Raw genomic sequence first — 22,783 nt, forward strand, 5'->3', positions numbered from 1 at the left:
TTGGGATGACTCACAGAGCGGAATAAAACAGTTGGAATTATATACGTGGGTCATACCTAATCTTACCTGCAAGACCACACGGGTCTTCCTTTCTTTTTTCTCCTTTTGTTGGTTTTGGGCTGCCTAAACAAATCCTCCCCGGTTTATTTTACACATGATTTTTTCACATCATTATTTTCATGAGAAAGACATCGATGATGAGAAACTCGTGAGCACACTGGCGAGAACCAGCCAGCAGCTCCTCTGGTGTTGCGCACGTGAGATGCTTTCTCTTTCTCCACACTTTTTCTTGTTTATGTTCTAGGTGGAATAAATTGCACATGTTTGGTTGCCTTTTTTTAATATTTGTCTTTGGGAAATATTAAATTTTGTGGCACTAGGGATGTTACTGATAGTTCATGACATGAACTACTGTTGAGGGTATAACAGATGTTTATATTACCCTGTTAACAATCCCGTTTAATTGGAAGAAGTGCTTTGATATCACCAGGTCTTGCATTGTGTATCATTGATTGAGTGGAGGGTGGCCTGGTTGATTTTCCCTCTTAAACTCCTTTTTCTGAGTATAAACAGAGTACGGCGGCTCAGCCGTGAGAGTTTTTAAACTATAGAGTTTTTACAGAAGGTACTTTGAAGGTTCCAATTAAAACCCCCCCTTCATAGATTTGAGGCATAATTACTTTGATATAGAGACTTCCAGTGTGCTTTACTTTGCATCTGTTGAGACAAATTATAAGACCTCCTTTTTGACTCTTTGAGATGGACAGAAATTGTCTAGCCTTTACGGACGATCAGATCGCTGCGATTCTTTCAGGCCCCTCACTTCTTCCTGATTCTGGTCTTTCCAATACGGGCTCTGTGCGTGAAGAATGGGAGAAATTGAGCTTCACTAAAAAGAAGCAAGTGAGAGTTGCTCTGCACGGGGCGTTGATGACTGAATATTACCGAGCTGGTGCAGCCCCCTCGAGCTTGTTGGTGAGGATTGAACCCAGGATCTTTCTAGAGGACAAACAATTTAGGATCGACTGGAGTTTCATCGCGAATAAATGCACTAGAGATTGGCTGATTCTGATTATTCAGACAGCCAAACGATTGAGCGAGGAACTCCTAAAAGAGATCCTTGAATTAGAAGAGAATATAAAATCAGACTCTAGTATCACAGACGCTAAGGAACAGCTGCAGAGAATTCAAGAAGATCTCAGCGAATATAAAAACTACATGATCAATCAAAAGATTAAGGGGCTGAAGAGAAATCTAGAAAGATATTCACACGAGTGGGCGTTTCCGTACACGGAAGATAAGTACTATCAGCAGGATAGTGAACAGGCACCACAGAATAGGTTTCAGAGGGGAGGCCGAGTACAAGCTAGGCGCACTCCTCAGAATTGGACATTCGACAATACCTCTAGTGAGGAGGAAGAGGGGATATCAGCCCCTGAACCAGGGAGAGTAAGATTCAACCCACAGGTTCAATCCAATCAGGACCTGGGTGGTTTATTACGTTCTTTTTTAGTCCAAAGCCAGAGAGGAAACAGAGGGGGAGGACCGAGGGGTCGAGGTCGAGGACGTCAGAATCAGTCCCAGACATGGCAATCATTCTCCCCCCGTGTAACCAGGAGCAGGGGCAGAATGCCTATATAAACAACATCGTAGTCAATTTGTCAGATCACCAGTTAACAACTGATGAACTAAGAGTGCTTAATAAGGGTCTGGGTTATGTTCCAACTCCCCGGCATGATTCTTTTAAGTGCAGAATGGAGGTGCAGGAGGCAATGAGGAAGATCAAACTCAAAAAGTTTTTTGCACAGAAAGACTCGGACCCCCCATCATTGTTTACTACTAACTTACATCGAACCTCTCACTTTTGTCCCCCCAGTCATGCAGTAGGTCCTGAAGTTATTGTTTTCGAAAGAAAGGTTCTGGATGAGATTAGGTTGCTTGAAGAAACAGAACAAAGAAATGTATTCAGCAACATGACTAAGAACGATTGGCATGCTTTGACATCTTTGCAAAAAAACGTATCCCTCACAATAAAATCGGCCGATAAGGGTGGGGCTATTGTCCTTATGAATACCGTGGACTATGAGAGAGAGGTTCGTAGGCTTCTTGATGAGAGAAAGAACTATCAACCCTTGACTAGGGATCCCACAACTGAACTGTTGGGTATTATCACTACTATGGTAGGACAAGCCAGAGAAAAAAATTGGATTACTAGCAAGGAAGCTGACTTCTTAGTCAACACAAAACCCAGGATCCCGGCATTTTACATCTTGCCGAAAATCCATAAGACACAACGGCCCCCCCCAGGACGCCCCATAGTGTCGGGGATCTCCTCGGTGCTTGAACCATTATCCCAATTTGCTGATTTCTTCCTTAGAGAATCGGTACTTAAACAACTGTCTTATGTCCAGGACACCACGGACATCCTGAATATCATCCAAGATCTACAATTTGATACATTGCAACAGATACTTGTAACTATCGATATTGAGTCGTTGTATACAAGTATCCCCCAAGACGCAACGCTGGTGGCAGCAGCACGCGCTCTTGGTGGTCAGGATTAGTTTTACGACACCCCCAGTCCTTTGTTATGCAATGCATAGAGGTGGCATTAACCCGCAATTATTTTGCCTATAAGGATGACGTGTTCCTACAAACATCCGGGACTTCTATGGGTGCCACCTTTGCACCTAGTCTGGCCTGCATCTATGTGGGCCAGTTTGAAGAGCATCATCTATACCATCCATCTAACCCCTTCCAGGGGCACATCAGCCTCTGGAAGCGGTATATTGATGATGTTCTGTGCATATGGACTGGTACTCGGAGCCATCTGTGTGAGTTCTTGGAATGGCTTAATAACTGTGATGAGTGCCTAAAGTTCACATGGAGTATGAGCACCGAGAAAGTAACGGACTTGGACCTGGATATCACTGTGAGTGGTGATAAGTTAACCTTGACTGTTCACCAGAAACCCACAAATAAAAACTCTCTCTTGCATTACCAATCCTTTCACCCCAGAGCATTGAGGGACAATCTCCCGGTAGGACAGTTTCTGCGTTATCGCAGAAACTGTTCTTCGACTGCCGATTTTCTGAAACAGTCTGAGGGTCTCACTGAGAAATTGGTGCAAAGGGCCTACCCTAGGAAAATTGTCAACAGAGCCCACAAGAGGGCTCAGAACACCCCACGTGAAGCCTTGTTGGAAAGGAGTTCAAGGGAAACAGCTGAGTGTCTACCTATAGTGCTTACCTTTGACCCCCTTGCGACGAAAATTCGCCAGGCCATTAGAAAGCATTGGTCGCTGTTATCTACTAGCGAGTACAAAATGCCTGCACCTCGTTTTGCTTTTAGAAGAGCTCAGAACCTTAAAGACAGACTTGTCCATACAAGGCCTCAATCACAAGTGACCAATACATCCATTCCCCCTGGGCACTACCCGTGTGGCGGTTGTTTTGTTTGTGAATTAACTGAGAAGACAACTAGTGTACAGTTGCAGGATGGACGAACTTGGTACTTAAACAAGTTCAGTAATTGCAACTCATCTAATACCATTTACAGGCTAACCTGCCCATGTGGGCTTCACTACATTGGCCTCACCACAAGAAAAATTAAAGTGAGGATACAAGAGCATCTTAGCACCATTAAGAATGGCAAATTGACTACGAAGTTGGTTCAACATTACAAGGATCATCAGCACAACTGCAAAGCTGTAAAATGGGTGGTGTTGGAAAAAGTGATGGGTAATGTGAATCAGATCGAGAACATACTCGCAGTGAAAGAGGCTCGCTGGATTTATTCTGAAAAGGTTGATCAGATTGGCCTTAATGATCAGATCGAGTGGAATAAGATCTCCAGACAATGAGAGCGTTTGAAAGACAATATTGGAGGCCCTGATGTTTGGGGAACACATATATTAGATGAATTCAGTGCTCCATTCCTTAGTAACATGCTCTTGTTTGGCAGGACATATTCTAAGTGATTATCTTAATCAAATTTGGAATCAACTGTGCTATGCGTTTGTTATTTGTACTGTTTCATTCACTTATGAATAATTTAAAATATCCAATATCCTCCTCTGAATATCAGTCTTTACAAACGATAAACACATGTCAGATCAGTTCATAGATTAGCGCGTCGGGCATTTACTCAGTTAAAACCTGGCCACTACAAGATGGCCGCCTTGTGGGTCTCTGAATTAGCGCCCCTGCAGTGACCCGGAAGAGTAGTTCCGACCCGGAAGTGCTCGGGACGCGCTGCCGGCTTAAATCCCGGCCGCGCATCCCGTCTGGTTGTTCCTGGAATGAGTTACGGCGCGAGCTCCTAAACCTTATGGTGAGACCGGCTAGGTCCGGATTAACATTTGCGGTGCCACTGGTAAATAGCGAAACGTAGAAAATTCGAGGTAGTAACCTCATTCATTTTTAAACAGGGTGATAGAGAAATATCACGAAGGGTTAGCAGACAGTACGTGGGAGAATTAGTTTTTTTTTTTTTTTTTAAACTGATGTATGTTGGATGCCCATATACCGTGTGAATTATATTACCGCCTGTACCCTGTGTGAATACGTTGGTGGGTTAGTGACAGGATATAAGTGGAGACACTAGCCCCTCTTTGCTGACTATCCCCTGTTTGTGGACTATGAATGCTAAGAGTTAGCTTTTATTAGGGTCAAGGTGTAGGGACTTCCTAAATTGTTTGTTCCTCATATTTGTCTCTACAGATGAAGGTTTAAGCAACACATAAACAACGGATGTGCTTTGTACTAGGACTAGGAGAGCAACTGACAGTGCTCTTCTAAAACATTAACAACGTGAGAGCTGGTACATGGGCCCTTGGCTTTCACTAGGTAATTTCCATCGACACTCCATATACTGTCCTTTCTGGAAGGTTGTTTGTCTCTAGGTTTTTATGTGGGGTGTAATTTGGCTCCTTCATGTATTTGTCAACCTTACATGTGTTTTTATGTTCCCTGCATACGTGCAGTGGTTTCTGTCTCTAAATAGATTAAATCCAGGGAAGCGATTGCAGTTCCATGACGCCCTGATGAATTTGCCGCAAAGATAAGTAGGCAATGAAACATGTTGGCCATTCATAAATGTGGTTACAGAACATGACCGTGTTTTTAACCTTGGGATGACTCACAGAGCGGAATAAAACAGTTGGAATTATATACGTGGGGCATACCTAATCTTACCTGCAAGACCACACGGGTCTTCCTTTCTTTTTTCTCCTTTTGTTGGTTTTGGGCTGCCTAAACAAATGTTCCCCGGTTTATTTTACACATGATTTTTTCACATCATTATTTTCATGAGAAAGACATCGATGATGTGAAACTCGTGAGCACACTGGCGAGAACCAGCCAGCAGCTCCTCTGGTGTTGCGCACGTGAGATGCTTTCTCTTTCTCCACACTTTTTCTTGTTTATGTTCTAGGTGGGATAAATTGCACATGTTTGGTTGCCTTTTTTTAATATTTGTCTTTGGGAAATATTAAATTTTGTGGCACTAGGGATGTTACTGATAGTTCATGACATGAACTACTGTTGAGGGTATAACAGATGTTTATATTACCCTGTTAACAATCCCGTTTAATTGGAAGAAGTGCTTTGATATCACCAGGTCTTGCATTGTGTATCAATGTTTGGTAGGTAACAGAAGGAATGGGGAATGAGGCATGCCCAAGAAGAATATCACAAAACCATATCAAATTCCATACACAAACTACGAGAGGGTACTCTTTACATATGTGTACGTTCCTAACATTAATCAACCACAGACGCAACTCACACTGATATATTCCAGACATAGACTACTAGACGCACATCCACACATGCACTAAAAGAAGTAAATCACAAACTGATATAATCATGAAACCAGACATTAATGGGAGTTAGTCTCACATTTATTTTCTGTTTATCTCCACTTTAATCCTTGTTAAGACCGAGACACATAATGTTATGTATGTCTAATGTTGTTGACATTGTACTGTAATCTACATTACGCTTCCCATACCTCTTGCAAAGCCTAAAACGCTTTCCAGGTATGGAGACTACTCTTTCGGTGTTCTGGGACAATGTCCTGAGACGCGTAGATGAGGATCACAGTGTAATTTTGGTTCTGCTGGACCTTTCTATTGCATTTCACTCAATGGCTTATTCTTTTTTGATCAACGTAGGTCAAGTTTGCAGACAGCTTTTAGCTTTCTGCTGTTGGTTGGAAGACCTTTTGTAGACCTTACCAAAACTTACTGTGGGCTTTATGCTTGTCCATTGCTTACCAGCGTTTTTGTCACTCTCATTTCCTTGCTTCTTATTTGTTGGCGTACTTTTCTTTCTTTGTGTTTGCCCCTCCCGTGGAGCATTGCTTATCTACCCTCCATTTGACTGGATGACTTGTATCTGCTCACTGTTCACATTCAGGAAGCTACTTTTTTTCATTCCATGCATGGGAATAAATGGGGTTTCCTGCTCTCTAACTCATAGGCTGCTTCTCATGGAAATGTCTACCTGCCCTTGCTCAGTGTTGCAGCCTACTCTCCTGCATGTTCATTGCTTTCCCCACCCCAGTCTGTTTTTCATCTTTTTATTCTCTCCTGCCTAAACTCATCCATTGCCCTAATCCCTGTTGCTCTCCCTCGGTTTGTCCCACCAGCTCCCCTGCCCCTCCCATCATTTTCAACAGCTGCAATTCTGCCAAGCCAGTCCTTTTAAAGTATGCCCTTTTGCATACATTTAACTGTTTTACCACTACAAATTTGGCATCCGCTATTTTGGAAGGGTAAGTACAAAAAAGAAAAATGTTGATGACATTATGCTATATGCAAGCACATGTGTTCTGAGCCATGCACGTGTATATGTCATTACGCTGGCATAATGTAGCTTTATGACGCATGCAAACACACACAGCACCCTTCTTTTGCTTTTCTTTTTTTACTGATGCTGCACAGCATCAGCAAAACTGTTTTTTTACCTCTTGTTGCTAAACGACATCAGCAGAAATAATTGGCAAAGTCAACAGGTCTGTTCAAGTGGTGTTCTATTAGCTTTACCATTGCTGTTTCTCAGTAACAAACATAGCTCGACGGAAGGACTCAATACAAGCAAGGCTAGTTTGTCTTTGAGAGTCTCCATCTCATTTGGTATTCCACAGAGGTCTCTTGAATCTCCCACCTTATTAAATATACAACCTCTTTGGCCTCAGCACTGGCTCTAACTTTCCGTGCATCCACCACTGATGCTCTTTGCCTTAACTCCTCCTGTGTAAATATGTAAATATCTGAAACCTTTTTGACTCCAATTTGCCATTACAACTTTAAATTGTTTCTTAAGACGACGTGCTCCTTTTCTTAACTCATCCGTTGCTCTCTCTTCCCCCTCTGCTGGCAGAGGTCGCAGCTTTTAGTGCGGCGTCAGGCTTTAAAATTAATTTGAAAAAGACTCAAGCTTTGAGCCTCACTCTTCCCGAGGCGGATCGGCTCCAGCTATCACTTCACTTCCCATTTTCTTGGGCGGCTACTGATATAACCTATCTGGGGCTACGGGTTTTCTCTACCACCGCGAAGACAGCGCAGGTGAACTACACGGAGGCTCTGAACAAAATGCGGCTCGAACTAAACAGTTGGAAAAAGCAAGCCCTCTCCTAGTTGGGCAAGATTGCCGCAGTCAAAATGACGATTTTACCCCACCTACTTTATATAATGCAGACGCTCCCCCTAAGTCCGCCACCCACAACATTGGCTTGTATGCAGCAACTTATTAACAGCTTTATCTGGGGGGGGGGTAAAAAGCCGCATATGGTTCACCATCTCACTCATCTGAAGCAAGACGAGGGCGGCCTCGGTATCCCGCACCTCAGTCACTATTATGAAGCGGTGCAACTGCGATGGATGGTTGAATGGTACCAGCTGGAGTCGGAAAAACATTGGTGTTTAATGGATGGAGGGGTCACCGGGATCCACATCTGGAAGGTTCCCTGGCTACTCAGACGTCACCGGCCGCTGTGTGTGTATCTCTCCCCGTCCTCCGCGCTACTATGCAAGTATGGGATAGAGTCCAAGAGAAGTGTTGGCTGTCCACCGCCGTTTCGCCCTTGACCCCTTTTATTGGGAACCTGAATTTTCCCCCGGCTCTAGTGGGCACTACCTACCTAAAATGGCAGGAGGCAAACTGTAAACGTATAGGTAACCTCTTTGACGAGCGGGGAATACTGGAATTCCCCAGACTTGTGGCTCATTATGGGATCCCAAAAGACGCACACTGGCAGTATCTAGCGCTGCGCCATTGGGTCACACAGCCCCAGGTTCGTCCGCATGCTGGTCGACTTCTCATAAAATTTGAGATTTGGTATATCACACACACTTCCAATAAACGCCTTCTGTCAGATATTTACGGCTTCCTCAACAAGGCGGGAACTCAGGCTAAATCCCCGGCGCAGCGTAGGTGGGAGGCGGAATTGAACCAGGAGTTCTCCCCTAAGGAGTGGGCGGATATTGTTCACAGAGCCCGGGCCTCCTCATGCAGCACTTCAGGGAAGAAGATGCTCCTCAAAATTGCACACTATTTGTATTACACCCCCATGAGGGTCGCTAAATGGAAGCCCCGTAGCAGCAATCTCTGTTGGCGCAACTGTGGGAAGGAAGGCACGCTGTATCATATCTTATCAAAATAGTACAAACGGTTCTGTCGGGTAAACAATATTACTTCTAGAAAAAACCTTCATTTGTTTGCATATACGAACACACATAGAGACCATAAGTAGTTTTCAAAAAGGCTTTATGAATGGCATCATTCATAAATAACTAATGAAAATGGCTGTCAAATGTAAAACACAGTTGTGACAAAGTGACATAAAGTGCTCAGTGCTGTGGTGAAAAGTGCGTAATATATACAGTGTGATTTTTGGAGGTATTGATAATTTACAGAGGCCAGTTTAAGCGAATATTCGAAACAATCTGCAGATCGATTGAATCAGTCTTTTGTGCAGAGTATTTCCAACTGATCCTTGAACAAATGTCGACGTTTCAACCCAAGGTAGCGTTATTCGCTAGTCAATACGGGTCTTCATCAGGACAGGGAGTGACAGCCAAAAGGAGGAGGCCCAATGTAGCTTGTGGGGCGATATGTGAAGGGAGGCAAACAGGAGCAGTTGTATCCTGTATGCCCTGGTTGGTGGGAGGGTGAATTCTTTTCCAATCGTTTGAACGAACCCGCGTTGGGGAAAATGCGTGAGCATAGACAAAGTTTTGTCCTTCAGAGGGACGAATCACATCCAAGTTGGTCTGGTTTAGAGCAATTACTTCTTAATCAGCAGCGCGCAGGCAAGCGTCCTGTCTTTCGCGAAGTCTGACTTGGATGTGATTCGTCCCTCTGAAGGACAAAACTTTGTCTATGCTCACGCATTTTCCCCAACGCGGGTTCGTTCAAACGATTGGAAAAGAATTCACCCTCCCACCAACCAGGGCATACAGGATACAACTGCTCCTGTTTGCCTCCCTTCACATATCGCCCCACAAGCTACATTGGGCCTCCTCCTTTTGGCTGTCACTCCCTGTCCTGATGAAGACCCGTATTGACTAGCGAATAACGCTACCTTGGGTTGAAACGTCGACATTTGTTCAAGGATCAGTTGGAAATACTCTGCACAAAAGACTGATTCAATCGATCTGCAGATTGTTTCGAATATTCGCTTAAACTGGCCTCTGTAAATTATCAATACCTCCAAAAATCACACTGTATATATTACGCACTTTTCACCACAGCACTGAGCACTTTATGTCACTTTGTCACAACTGTGTTTTACATTTGACAGCCATTTTCATTAGTTATTTATGAATGATGCAATTCATAAAGCCTTTTTGAAAACTACTTATGGTCTCTATGTGTGTTCGTATATGCAAACAAATGAAGGTTTTTTCTAGAAGTAATATTGTTTACCCGACAGAACCGTTTGTACTATTTTGATAATCCGCCCAGGTTCTGAGGGATACTGGGTTACCCCATTTTGATATTATTAAGTATCATATCTTATGGCATTGCCCTAAGATACAGGCATTTTGGGACACTGTTTTGCCTCTAGTCGATCAGATATATCAGACGGATCTCCCCTGCTTCCCTAGTTACATCCTGTTGGGGCTACCTAACCCTCTCACATATCCTCTTCGATCCTGTAGGGGTAGGGTGATCACTTTAGCACTAGGGGCAGCCAAACAAGTCCTCCTGGCAAAGTGGGACACAACTGACATCCCGACCAGGCTAGATTGGCTACACAAAATGTGGGCGGTTGTGGGGATGGAGCAGATTACAGCAGGAATCAACCACACGCTACCTAAATTTGATAAGACCTGGGGGTCCACGGTGGCCTACTTATCATCCCAATTCATAGAACTTACCTGCCCTCACTATCTCCGTGTCCTGCGATTCCCTACAGCCCACTTAACGGACCCGCCGATACCCCCAGAGGTCGTACAGCCCTAGACACTTCTGCGTCACACCATATGCCGTGTGTGGATATCTGTCCTTCAGTCTCTCTAGTTTTCTCAGTCTTTGCTTTACTTTCCTTCACCTTCTTTTCGCTTCTTTATCTTCCTCTTGAATAAAGTTTATCTCTGCACAAATTCGTTCCCCGCCGGCCGGTGGTTGTAGGCGGGTGTATTGTTTATGAATGCAATGTACTAAAAAGATTTAAACCATAAATTGTTTCTTAAAGGTGCCAGATGGTGAATAATGTACCGTATGTCTCAAAACCCAAGCAGAGGTCATCAAACAAACACTGTAGAAAACTTACTGTTGGTGAATGTTAGTGATCTGGAACAGGGTAGCGAGAACTGTGTTTGTTTCTCTTCACTGGATGGCCCCTTTAAGGAAATGCTTCAAAGCTTTCTTTGACCACAAGGCCTGTGTATTCAGGCAGCCACTAATATGCACCTGCATATCCCAATTCCCTGTTTGTGCTGGGCAATCATTATAATGTAAAAGGCTACAGGAAGTGCAAAATACTGCAGTGCGTTTTGTTTATGGCCTGAGAAAACGACATCACGTCTCCTAGGCTTGGAGATATCTCCCTTATGGTCCCCTGAACAACAGTAATATTTCAACAAGAGAGATCCAAGGATCACTGGGGACCTGGGGTAATAACTATAACAAAAACACACTGGTTCCTAGTAACAATACTTTAGATGCAAAGAACCAAATGGCAAATAAAATGTATTCAATGGAGTGTATGGAAAACAATTTCAAGACACATAGTGGTGCAGTGCATTTCAGTGCAAAATAAACGTGCTTGGTGTTCTCTGTAGAATTGATACACCCAAGCAATAAATTGTGATAAAAATCAACAAGTGTATCAACAAACACAAGAACAGCACAGCCCTTTACAGCAAATTCTCAAGTAAAGATTGCTGCCACTCTCTTCAGTACGGATTCTGCTAACAACATCAAATTTACAATGTGTTAAAAGACTGAAAGTGTAATCTGCGTATTTTGAGTAATGGACAAGAATGAATTAATCCCATCTTAATGGACTTAGAAACTTTAACTGTGCTCTTCTTAAGAAAATGTTTCAGAAATATATCATATTCAATACATTCATTTGAAGAATGGGCAGCAATGCCTGAAATATATAGCACCTGAGGATGATGAAAATTAATTTGCATATACCGGCAATAGATATTTGAGTGCTTGAGGCAAATATCAACATAATTTAACATTAACCAGTTAGTGGGTTCCAAAAGGGACCCTGATCCTTGCAGGGGCCGGACGGGCACAGATGGGATGGATGCATCTTAGGCAGTTGGCCGCATTAAAAAGTATTGGACAAGCCGATACATGGCCTTACCCATCACTAAAGCGCCAACCTGCTACTGTCCCATGACCGTCTTCAAAGCGCAGGTGGAGGTGAGAAAAAAAGAGGCTTTTGTTGGCGAGAGGTTCTGGGAACCCAAAGACCAGAGCACTGATTACAACCCCAAGATAACAGCAAGTTAAAAAAAGATGTAGAGAGTCAAGCTAAAAAGGAAAACGTTAAATTGACACATTAAAATGCTATCTTCAGACATGCAACCTACTCCAGACATTACAAACTCTAGACAATAGCTCAAGGCACACCTACTCTTGGCTGCACCAATGGGTCACCAGCACCAAGCGAACACGTCACACTTCTTAGATTGTGTACGGAATACAAGGGTCTTATGTCTGTTAATCAGTCTGACCACATACCTCAGACCAGGAGTGGAGCTCAACACAGGTAATATCATATTTCACCACTAGAGAAAACGCATCACAATTAATACCATATTGTAGCCACTAAGGGAAACTCCACACGCTATAGTTATATTCCAAATACTAGAAAGAGTGACCTCTCCACACACTGAAGATATATTCCAGATATTAGGTGTTCCACACAGACAGATACAATATTTTACCAGTAGAAGGAGCTTTCTACACACTGATGTACCCAGACATTAAAAGAGCCCACTCACATCATAATCCAACCATAATGAAGGCTAGACAATGTTCTAGAGGAGGAACACCCCACATATACTTTTTTCCAAACTTTCAGAAGTAGATGACACTCTTCCACTTGTATTCTAAGACTCACCTTCACCTGCGAGTGCACAGGTAAGGCCTGTGTGATCCCTAGATCACTACAACAAGCTAACATTTGGTGAACAACAGCAAATGATGCGGAGAAAGACTCACTGTTATGTGCCAGCTGCAATTGGTGGTTGGTGAGTAGTAGCTTGGGTAGTAAGGAGTGCTGATGTTACCCTGAAACTCCAGCCCTGGTTTCAGCAGCAGCATCTTGTCACATGCTAAGAGGAAAAGGGAAAACCTATATTAAAATACGGAGGGCACAGTGTTCCCACCAAGGGCACCCACCCTGGAGTATAATGCCAGTTTCTCTTGATTTCCTAAAGGACACCCTTCAAGCACCAGAGTCAACCTCATTCTGCCCATGTTTTATAGTATAGGAATGGTGGTTTCGAACCAACATAATATGGAGCTTTCAGGTTCCAAAAGTATCTGACAATTCAGGACTGCCACTGATGCAGATCTCAGGTTGAGCACGAAAGCGGGACCTGAGGCAGCCGGAGCAGGATCCCATAACTTTATTAATACAAATCTCTGGATATTTCTGCATGATTTTACAGTACAAAAGTCAGGAAGCTAGAGTAGGTCTACTGCAGAGCTCAGGGTGTGGAGTTCTTGCAGGAAGTCATAGTGCACAATACTAAGGGCCAGATGTTGGAACCTTTTTAGCGCACGCAAAAGGGAGATGGGCCCGTTTGCGACTGCAAAAAAGGGTCATGGCATGTACAAATGCAATTTGCGAGTCACTGACTTGCAAAATAGTGTTTGTGACTTTCGCTATTAGGAAGGGGCGTCCCTTCCTAATAGCGAGACTCAATGCCATTTACTATACTTTTGCGACCGCAAAACATTCACAGTTTACCACCTACTACCAGTAGGTGGTAAACCACGTGCAAAGGGGACGGGGTGCCCAGGGGAGCTGGGAGTAAATGGGATGTGAGCATAAGTAGGGCACCAGGCGCTGAACTGGGACACCCATTTTAGTGAGGTGCTTTTGCACAGATCTAGTCTGCTCTGTACAAAATGGCAGTGTTAACTTCTTACTATCTGTGCCGATTTCGATGTCACTGCATATGGCTCTGCCTCCATCTTCCTTACCTTGGAAAGGGACAGCCTGCGCAGAGAGACTGAAGGGGTCATAGTAACTGTACATCGCCTGCTTCCATTGTACCGATAGCACTTCACCAGAGGACAGGACTTCTACCACTGGTTCCTGACGGCTGCATCCATAGTGTCTGCATGAGGAGTAAAAGGTGGTTAGTAAAGTGTGAGAAAGTGAGGAGTGGAACGGCAAAGGCAAACGAAAGAAGGCACTAGACTGGGGAGTAACACAAGCTAGTTATGGAAAGAGAAAGAGGATTAGGCTGTGAAGTTGGAAAGGAATCTGTCTTTTTGCGGACAACCTGGCTAAACTCCCTCCACCCAGTATGGCATTTTATAGAAACACTCAACTAAAGGGGATTCACCTGGACTTTCCTCTTCCTTTCTCAAAAGTCAACAGTGCTCTCTGTACTTATCCAATGTTTCAGAGGTTACTTGGACCTTCTTCTAAGTTTGTTCCCTCGGAGACTTCTCAGGTTCCTTTCCCTGACCTTTCAGAAAGGAGGAACTAGACAGCCTCCGTCATGAAGTGGTGGACCGGATGGAACAAATCTCGGACTTGCAGATGCACCTAGAGGATCTCGAAAACAGGTCTGGCTGATCAAATATTCGCAGCAGAGGAGTGTCACAAGGAACGGATATTGAAGGCTACATGGTGCACCTGTTAAGACAGCTCCAACCTGAACTTGCAGATACAGACGTGAGACTGGACAGAACTCATCACACCGGGAGAGCAGTAGGCACTATGAACTCTTCCCAAGATATCTTGATTTGTGTCCACCACTTCAAGCAAAATGAGGATATCACGTCAGCAGTGAACGTGGCAAGCCTCTTTACATACAATGGAGTAATAATCTGTCCCCTACAACCTTGAAAAAATTTTGCCTTCTGTGGCCAGTTACTTTATCTTTCCACGAAGAAGGAATAAGATATAGATGGGGGCATTCCTTCTGGATCACCTTTCAGGGGAGCAAAGGATCACACTCCATTTGCACTCTGTTGGAAGCTCAAATCATCCTTGGATTGGAAATAACACCAGATAAACGTCCTACAGCATTGATGAGACGTAACACAGCACCTACCAAACTCTTTGGCAGCTGGACCAGAAGCACCTCCAAAAAGTTGTCTCACACACTTATCATAGAAGAAAGTCGACGTAAACGATCAGCTCTGCTCCATGAGCTTCAAAACTATTAATCGGACTCCATTGTTCAGGACGTACCTGTGGAAGTGCCCTAAGGACTACACGAAGCAGCTCCCCACACCCCCTCCGTGACACTGGACGGCCAGTCGAAACCCTCACATTCACCAAAGAAACAGCAGGAGCTGATAGGGCAGGAAATCACAACTGGCTCCTAAGAATGATCCTCCACCTGGCCGGATTGTTGTAAATAAATTGTTTCCCCTGTTTGACGATTTCTTACTCTAAGATTCTAGTGCCATACAGCACCTTTCACCCTTTCGCAGTACAGGCCCACATATCATAACACTCCTAAGACTTCGCTCTGCAGCCACACTTGCCAAGGTGTACCCGAGTCTAGACAATGGCGAAAATCACAAATTTGAATGTCAGAGGTCTCAATACCCCGACTAAATGCATTGAAGTCTTGAAAATGCTAAGGGACTCTGACAGTGACATTTGATACACCTCCTGAAACAAGACTGGACCTGAATAAAATCCAAGGCCTTTCCACACCAATATGTTTCACAGGGACGTTATAAAAAAGTGGGAGTTGCTATATTCTTCATCAGCAAATTCCGAAGGCAAATCCAACAAACTTCAGTTGTAATTCCGGGGAGGTTGCTCACACTCCATATTACCATAGAACAGTACTCCTTTATACTAGCCAATATACATTACTATATACGCTCTCAATTAATCCCAGGAACATTTCATCGACAAGGCCCGTTTCATTGTTGCCTCCACCCATGGCAGGGACATCCTCATCAATAAATAAAACAAATTTCGTTGCGCGCGCAGCATCGCCAAATGCGATGCAGCACACGCAACAAAATTTGTTTTCTTTATTTTTTTCGTAACTTACCTGCAATTGGCCGTATGCCGCATTTTGCAACCCCCCACCCTGCCCCTCCTCTGCCCCACGTCACCACCCGGTCGGTGCAGGGGTGCCCTTTATACCTTCACCTATTCACACTATATATGGAGCCCATTAGGCATTACCCTGAGGAATCAAGAGCACAAAATTGCCCTGTATGTGGAAGACGTCATCTTGACTCTTCCAGACCCTCGTTGATTGATTCCAGCCCTGATAGATGAGATAGCGACATTCAGGGGAGTGTCTGGGTTCGAACTCAATATACAAAAATCTTTGATCTTGAACCTCACTATCCTCTTGGCGGATAGACTGGTTCTGGAGTCCCATTTAGCTCTACCGTGGGCAACCTATTGAGTATACTGCCTGGGTCTCAAAATGCTCCTCCCTCGAAAAAACAGAAGAATGTAAGTGCAAAGATCTCCTTATGGCTGCACAAAAAGGTCTTTATACATGGCAGATGGGAGGACGCTCATGGTTGGGCCATATCCTTTAAGATGACCCTCCTTCCCTAAATAATTAATATCATGCAAACTCTTCCCCTGCAGCCACCCCACCAACTTCTCACTAAACTTCAGCAAACGATGGAGGCCTTTATCTGGGGGATAAGTGGCCACAACTGACACAGCAAAAGCATACCTTTTGCTGGAAGATGGGGTCCTCGGCATCCCAAACCTATCCAACTATTATTCGGCAGTCCAACTTCGCTTTATGGTGGAATTGAATAGGACGGCCACCGAAAAGCACTGGTGCTTTATGGACCAGATCATAATAGGTATTTACATTTGGAAGGTGCCCTGGTTGGCTAACAAACCGCAACCCTGAGGCATTTACTTATCTCCTTTGACCAGGTCAACGATACAGGCCTAGGACAGAACTTCACTAAACAGAGGCTTATCAACCCACCCCTCATTACTTACTCCTATCGTTGTCAACCCAGACTTCCACCGGGCTCAATGTGCAATGACTATCACACATGGCAAAATGCCAACTGTAAAAGGATTGGGGACCTCTATGACCATCGTTGTCTCATGGAACTTTAGCAAACAAATCAACACTTCAGCATGCCAGAGACGAAGTGCTGAAGGTACCGGCACATACGCCACTGGGTCTCCCAACCGGCTGTAAAGACAAATGCTGCCAGGCCTCTTAGATCCTTGGAGAGGTGGTTGTTCATTAAAAAAGATCGATAAGGGGCTATTATCAGACATTTATTGCTTTCTTAATCAACCCCAACAGACATCTAAATCGCCTGCCCAACACCGGTAAGAGACGGAACTAAAGCGCACCTTGTCTACAAGAAAATGGTCTGACATCTATCACAGAACACGATCCTAAGCATTTAGTGCATCCGGCAGGGAGGCAATGCTGAAGCTTACTCAATACTAGTATTACACCCCTGAGCACGTAGTGCAATGGTGGATTTCGGCATCAAACTTTTGCGTGCAGGTTTGTGGTGCACTAAGCACACTGACACCCTTTTTGAGGTTGTTCAAAGCTTAAGCCTTATTGGGACACAGTTCTGCAAGACATTGATGATATCTTTGACACCACTCTTCCCCGATTTCCAAGCTGTATTCTCCTTGGCCTACCCAATAAGGTAGTCTACCCATTAAAACTGCTCAGGAGTAAGTCAATCACCTTGGTCTTGGGTGTGGCCAAACAGGCTATAACGTTAAGGTTCCAGAGCACATGGACAAGCTCTATCGGCTATGGGACATTCTGGGCATGGAAAAGATAACTTAAGTGTTGGAGCATACTCGGCATATATTTGATAAGATGGGGGGCCCTTCGTACCAACCCGCTGCCGGTTACTATGCCGTGTGGGACTTGCACCTTCATGCAGAGAACCTTTATTTCGGGTTCTTGCGACAACTGTTTTTTCTAAATTTGTGGACGACGGTGTGCTCTGGGCTAGACACTTTGGATGCCCTTTTGATCAATTTTAAGACTTTGCTGCTTTGGTTATTTTTCATACTCGTCCTCGTAATTCCAATGGGAGCGGCTGCTCTTACCTTTGTGCTATGATCATCTAAATATATCCTTTGGAAGAATTGTAAATTGTTCAAGAAATATTTGGACTGACTATTTTGGGACTGATTACATTGGGCAATCTAAGTAGGTGACTTCACACCTCCATGGACTAATTGGGATTGTTCCGGTCATATCCATTCATTTAATTTCTGAGTAAGCCCTGATGAAGTTCCCGTGCCACTAGGGAACAAAACGCGTTGGCTGTGTGCCGGTTTTATAAAACAAACAACTTTATTAAAAAGAAGATTTTTTGGAACATGCATGCTTCTTGAGTGACTTCAATCAGAATGCGCCTTCCTTGTTTATGGACTTCCTTAATTGTTTGAGATCCTCCGGCAGCGGATGTCGGGAGTAGCTACACTCATATGGAATATATGAAACTGGTGGAATTTAAGTGCTTGACCTTGGTCAGCTGCTGTGTGCATTTTTGTTGTCTGTAATCCTAGGATGGGGGGGGCCCTGTTAAGATTTCATCTTGCAGGAATTTAGGGAATACACATGCCCAGCGTATACTAAGACTTACTGCCCCTGGCGATTTTCCTGTGCACCTTCACTGACCCAATGAGACTTGGTTATGTGACTGCCTGTCTGGCTGGAGGACGTTGGCAACAACTATATGCTAGTGACATTGGAACTGGATACAAGCTCCTGAGTTTTTGTCTCCATTTCCTCTCTCTTACCTCTGGGACTCTGCCCCCTCTTTCCTTCCTTTATCTCCACACCGACCTGCGGTTGTAGGTGGGTGTATGTGTTCATCCTCTTGAAGTTAATAAAAAGATTTGAACCATAAAGATGGTTCCCCAGAGTTTCATTCCCCAAATTCCTGCCTGAATAGGGGCTACTCACGAGGTGATTAGGTGGCTTTCCAGTGGGGCAGGTGAGTCGTACATCGCCAGACGGTCTCTGCAGTCAGAGCGCTTCCATTCCAGGCGCAGTTTCACCATGTGTCCCTTGGGTGCCTGGATATGCCATAAGCAGCTGGAGAATAGATAGTCGGGGCCCTTCAGAAGAATGAGCTCATCGTCTCTGAGATAGATGTATCTGTAGCACCCTAGATTAAAATGAAGAGAATTGAGGAACTGCACCAGATGGGCATAGGATGGGAGGCAGGGTAAAGATATCAGAACAGGCCAGCATTAAGGGAGACAGAGGAAATGAGGAAGGGAAGAAGGGTAAGATGGTAGGAGAGAGAGGTGAAAGAGGGTATTCTGGGATGGGTGGATGGACGAATGGATAAATGACTGTTTTGAAGGATGGTCTGATGGTTAAATAGCTTGATGTTGGTTTGGGGGATTGATGGGTGTATGGATTTGATGGCTAGACACTTAACATGTTTAAAGTTGTCTCTAGAGTCTGGACCAGATTTTTAATCTGGTGGATGGCTCGTTTCTCCGCCAGGGTGACACACTGGCAGAGGTACGGTCCACCAGATTTAGAAATGACCACTAAGCACGCGGTTATTTTTTAAAGCACTGGTAGGAACCACCGTCACAGCAGTTCCTGTCAATGCTTTTTACCATTTGGTGCAGAGCTTCATCAATATGATGAAGCCCTGCACCATATTGTTTTCTTTTTTATTTTCAAAAAGAAATTCAAGAAGCCAGCTTTTCTTTTTGAAAGTAAAAAATAAAATGCTCCCCTTACTGGCATGAGGAGCATTTAGCAGTTTTCACTGCCCCTTACCACCAGAGTTTTCCTGGCGGTGATTGGCAGTGAAAACTGACTCTAAATTAGGTGGGATGAATAGATGCCTGCCTCACGCAGACCTTACTCCACAGGGGTTTAATCATGGCAGAGATGGAGTAGTCTTCGCTATGATCAAACCAAAGGCCCGCCCACATCATAATTCGGTGGACGGACCATTATGTTGGCAGTAAGCATACTCCATTGCAACGGAGTATGTTTACCGCCAACTAATAATGTGGGCCCTCAGTCTCAAAATCATCTGAGCTAGAATAAATTCATATCCAGTTCTGAGTTGCATATACTTACTTTCATAACATCTACTTCCTCTCCTGTACTTTGTCCTGCCTTTAATTTTCCCACTTATCCATAATATTGAAAGGATCTATATCTTTTCACTGGGCATCATGCCACTATCACTCATTCCCTCTCCCTAACCCTAACCGATTCCATAATGCTAACTGCTTTGCTAATCTTAATTTAAGTACAATTAAGTTTTGCTACATATAAAAATAATCCCTACCCTAACCCCTAATTTAATTTAATGTAGGTAGTGTTAATTAAAATAATTATCTCTTACTCTAACATTAACACTAATCATGTCCCCAAATCAAATGTTTTTTATGACAAATTATTCCTAACTCTTATTCCTAATCCAAATTTTTGTTGTTAAAATAACTTACTTAAATCATATAGTTAACACTCCCCCTATTATAAGCTTTGGTTCTATATCTAGAATTGAAGTTCTTCAAATGTCAATTTAATATACTGATTAAAAAATAAAGATGAAGATTTTTTTAATAATGTAAGTTTGTTTGATATTTAAATTACAATAGATTGTAAATGCTGGATTTTCAAATTACGATAAAGTGGTAGTATTTGACATTTCAAATAAAGTAAAATGTAAGCCGTTAACATTTAAATCACAATACACTGGAAATGTTTGATATTAAAATCCTAACAAAATATAAGTGTTGGATATTCAAATCGAAGTAAATTAGAACTATTCAAACAAAAAAAATAAGGGAATATGGTAGCAAGTTCAGAGGTTGTTTTTAGCTATACCCCAATTTTATGTGCTTGTTTTTTAATCCTATAATCTTTATTGGGCTTTAGGCTGTGCAGGAGGAGATAATAAAAACATGACCTGTAACAGAGTATACTTTCGACATAACGCACCTTTGGAGCTAACAGGAGTAGAGATGCCTTAGCTGAATGCACAATGGTGCAAAGTCTTTCTCTTTTAAATTATCTCTGAACACACTTCAATGTCAAAACTCAAAATCAAATGAACATATAAATTTAAATAATAATATCAAACAAAGGAAATGAAAAAAATGAATTCCATACCCAGTGTCAAAACTAAAACGGAAAGATCTTTCTCGCTCATCTCTGAAAAGTAAAATAAATAAATAAATAATATATCAGATAACAGACAATTTAATTAAACGTTTCAACGAAAACAAATTCAAAAGGGCGACTAAAGTATGAAAGAACGAGTTACTTAACCTCTGGTGGATGCTCTATCTAACCGCAAATTCCTTAAGGTTAGAAATTCCTCAGGCGCTTGACTGGATCTGTAATATTTATGTAGCAGTGATTCTGGGTGCCAGGCAGCTAAGCATTGGCTTCATTCTGACACAGAAATAATGGAGTCGAGCAGCATATAAATGCAGCCGCGGTCCGTGCAGGTAACAGCTGTGGGGCCGTGGGCCCATGTAAGGGGGATTCCGAGGGACGATGCTGAGGGAAAATTAAATAAATAATTAATTTTCCCTCAGCATCGTCCCTCGGAATCCCCCCTTACACGGCCCTACCGTCCCACTGCTGTTACCTGCACGGACCGCGGCTGTATAAATGTCAAGGGTAAGATCCCATGTTAGTTTCTTCCTTGACTCTTTCTGCGCCCTCGGATACGGAGCATGGAGATACCAGTTTTGGTAGAGGAATTGGCCTAATGGCTAGGGCAGTCGACCTCGAATCTGGGGAACTGGGTTCAAAAGTCTCGGCAATGACGCTGAACATCCTGTGATTCTGGGCAAATCACTTAATCTCCCTGTGCCTAACAAAAATGAATGTGTCCTCATGTAACGCAACTGGTGCCATGTAAAGCGTTCTGATACCTGATACCTTCGGGTCAAGTTTGCGCTATATAGAACTCTGTGAAAAAAAAAAGTGTGCAGATCCCTAATTTGGGACATTTTTAAATGATAAAAAGAGACGACTCGGCAGAATCGCAGAATAGGGATGCGGGAAGGCTCTGAGGAATCTGTGGTTAGATAGAGCATCTACCAGAAGAATAACTTACTTATCTTCGGTAATGCTCTTTCTGGTGGATACTCTATCTAGCCTCAGATTCCTCACTTTGTGAATACCCCTAGGCTGGAACCAGAGATTTTTCTCAGAAATTCCCTCACGTGACAGTAGGAGGTGCTGTGTGCCTACGCGCCTGTCCCAGCATGGGTGTGGCATCGGGCCACATATAAACCCCTGCACATCAACATCAGCTTGTTTCAGATATCTGTCCGGGCTGTCGGATGCACAGCCTTGCATTATTCAGATTTCACAGTGTGCAGATCTTTAATTGGGATGTTTTTTAGCAGAAGAAAAGAGTATAAAGTTTCTAGAAGGTGAAAAGAGTGACATCACTGGATTTCCCATCATCAATCTGCACAGGCAGTGACATCTTTGGATTTCCAATCATTCATCTGCACAGGAATTGACATAATTGGATTTACCATCATCCATCTGCTGAGCAGCCAAGCAAGAGGAGTCATTTCTACTTTCCATCTGCACAGAAAGTGACATTGCTGGAGTTCCCAAAATCTATCTGCACAGAAAGTGACAACACTGGATTTATCATCATTCATCTGCACAGGAAGTGACATCACTAGATTTACCATCATCCATCTGGCCAGAAAGTGACATCACTACTCTCCCCTTCCAGAACCTACTTAATGGCTGCCACAGCGTAGACGCACAGCAGACATGCATAGCAGACACGCTGCTGGTGCACCACAGATGCACCAAAGGCAAGCCTGTCTGCGCCTGTCCGTGCCTGGACCGCACCCAGCACCAGGAACCTTGCCACTCCCACCAATACCATGCTGCGGCCCTCCGTGCAGTCAACCCCAGTTGCTCCTCCACATGCTGCTGCCTCGTCGCACCACACAACACAGAGGCAGCATTCCCCTGCACTTTCTGCAAATATTCATGCACTTAGCCACACTCAACACTCAGCGCACTGACAGCACCCAGCACCCCACCCTCTGACATTCACACGGTCCTGAAATCACCCACACAACACTCCATGCTTGCATGCAT

General features: G+C 43.7%; 1 protein-coding gene across 2 annotated transcripts in view; it reads right to left on the reverse strand.

Moving 5' to 3' along the window:
* TMPRSS6 (transmembrane serine protease 6) overlaps positions 1–22,783 on the reverse strand; it is a 220,698-nt gene that overhangs the window by 103,892 nt on the left and 94,023 nt on the right. For both annotated transcript variants that reach the window (XM_085601346.1, XM_085601345.1), the window contains 4 exons: positions 20,810–20,851; positions 18,623–18,827; positions 13,686–13,822; positions 12,696–12,808 (listed from right to left, as the gene is read on the reverse strand). In XM_085601346.1, coding sequence (XP_085457472.1) covers positions 12,696–12,808; positions 13,686–13,822; positions 18,623–18,827; positions 20,810–20,851 — 497 coding nt within the window. The remainder of the gene's footprint in view (positions 1–12,695; positions 12,809–13,685; positions 13,823–18,622; positions 18,828–20,809; positions 20,852–22,783) is intronic.

Source organism: Triturus cristatus, chromosome 4_2, assembly GCF_964204655.1.
Source record: "Triturus cristatus chromosome 4_2, aTriCri1.1, whole genome shotgun sequence".
Taxonomy (NCBI): Eukaryota; Metazoa; Chordata; class Amphibia; order Caudata; family Salamandridae; genus Triturus; species Triturus cristatus.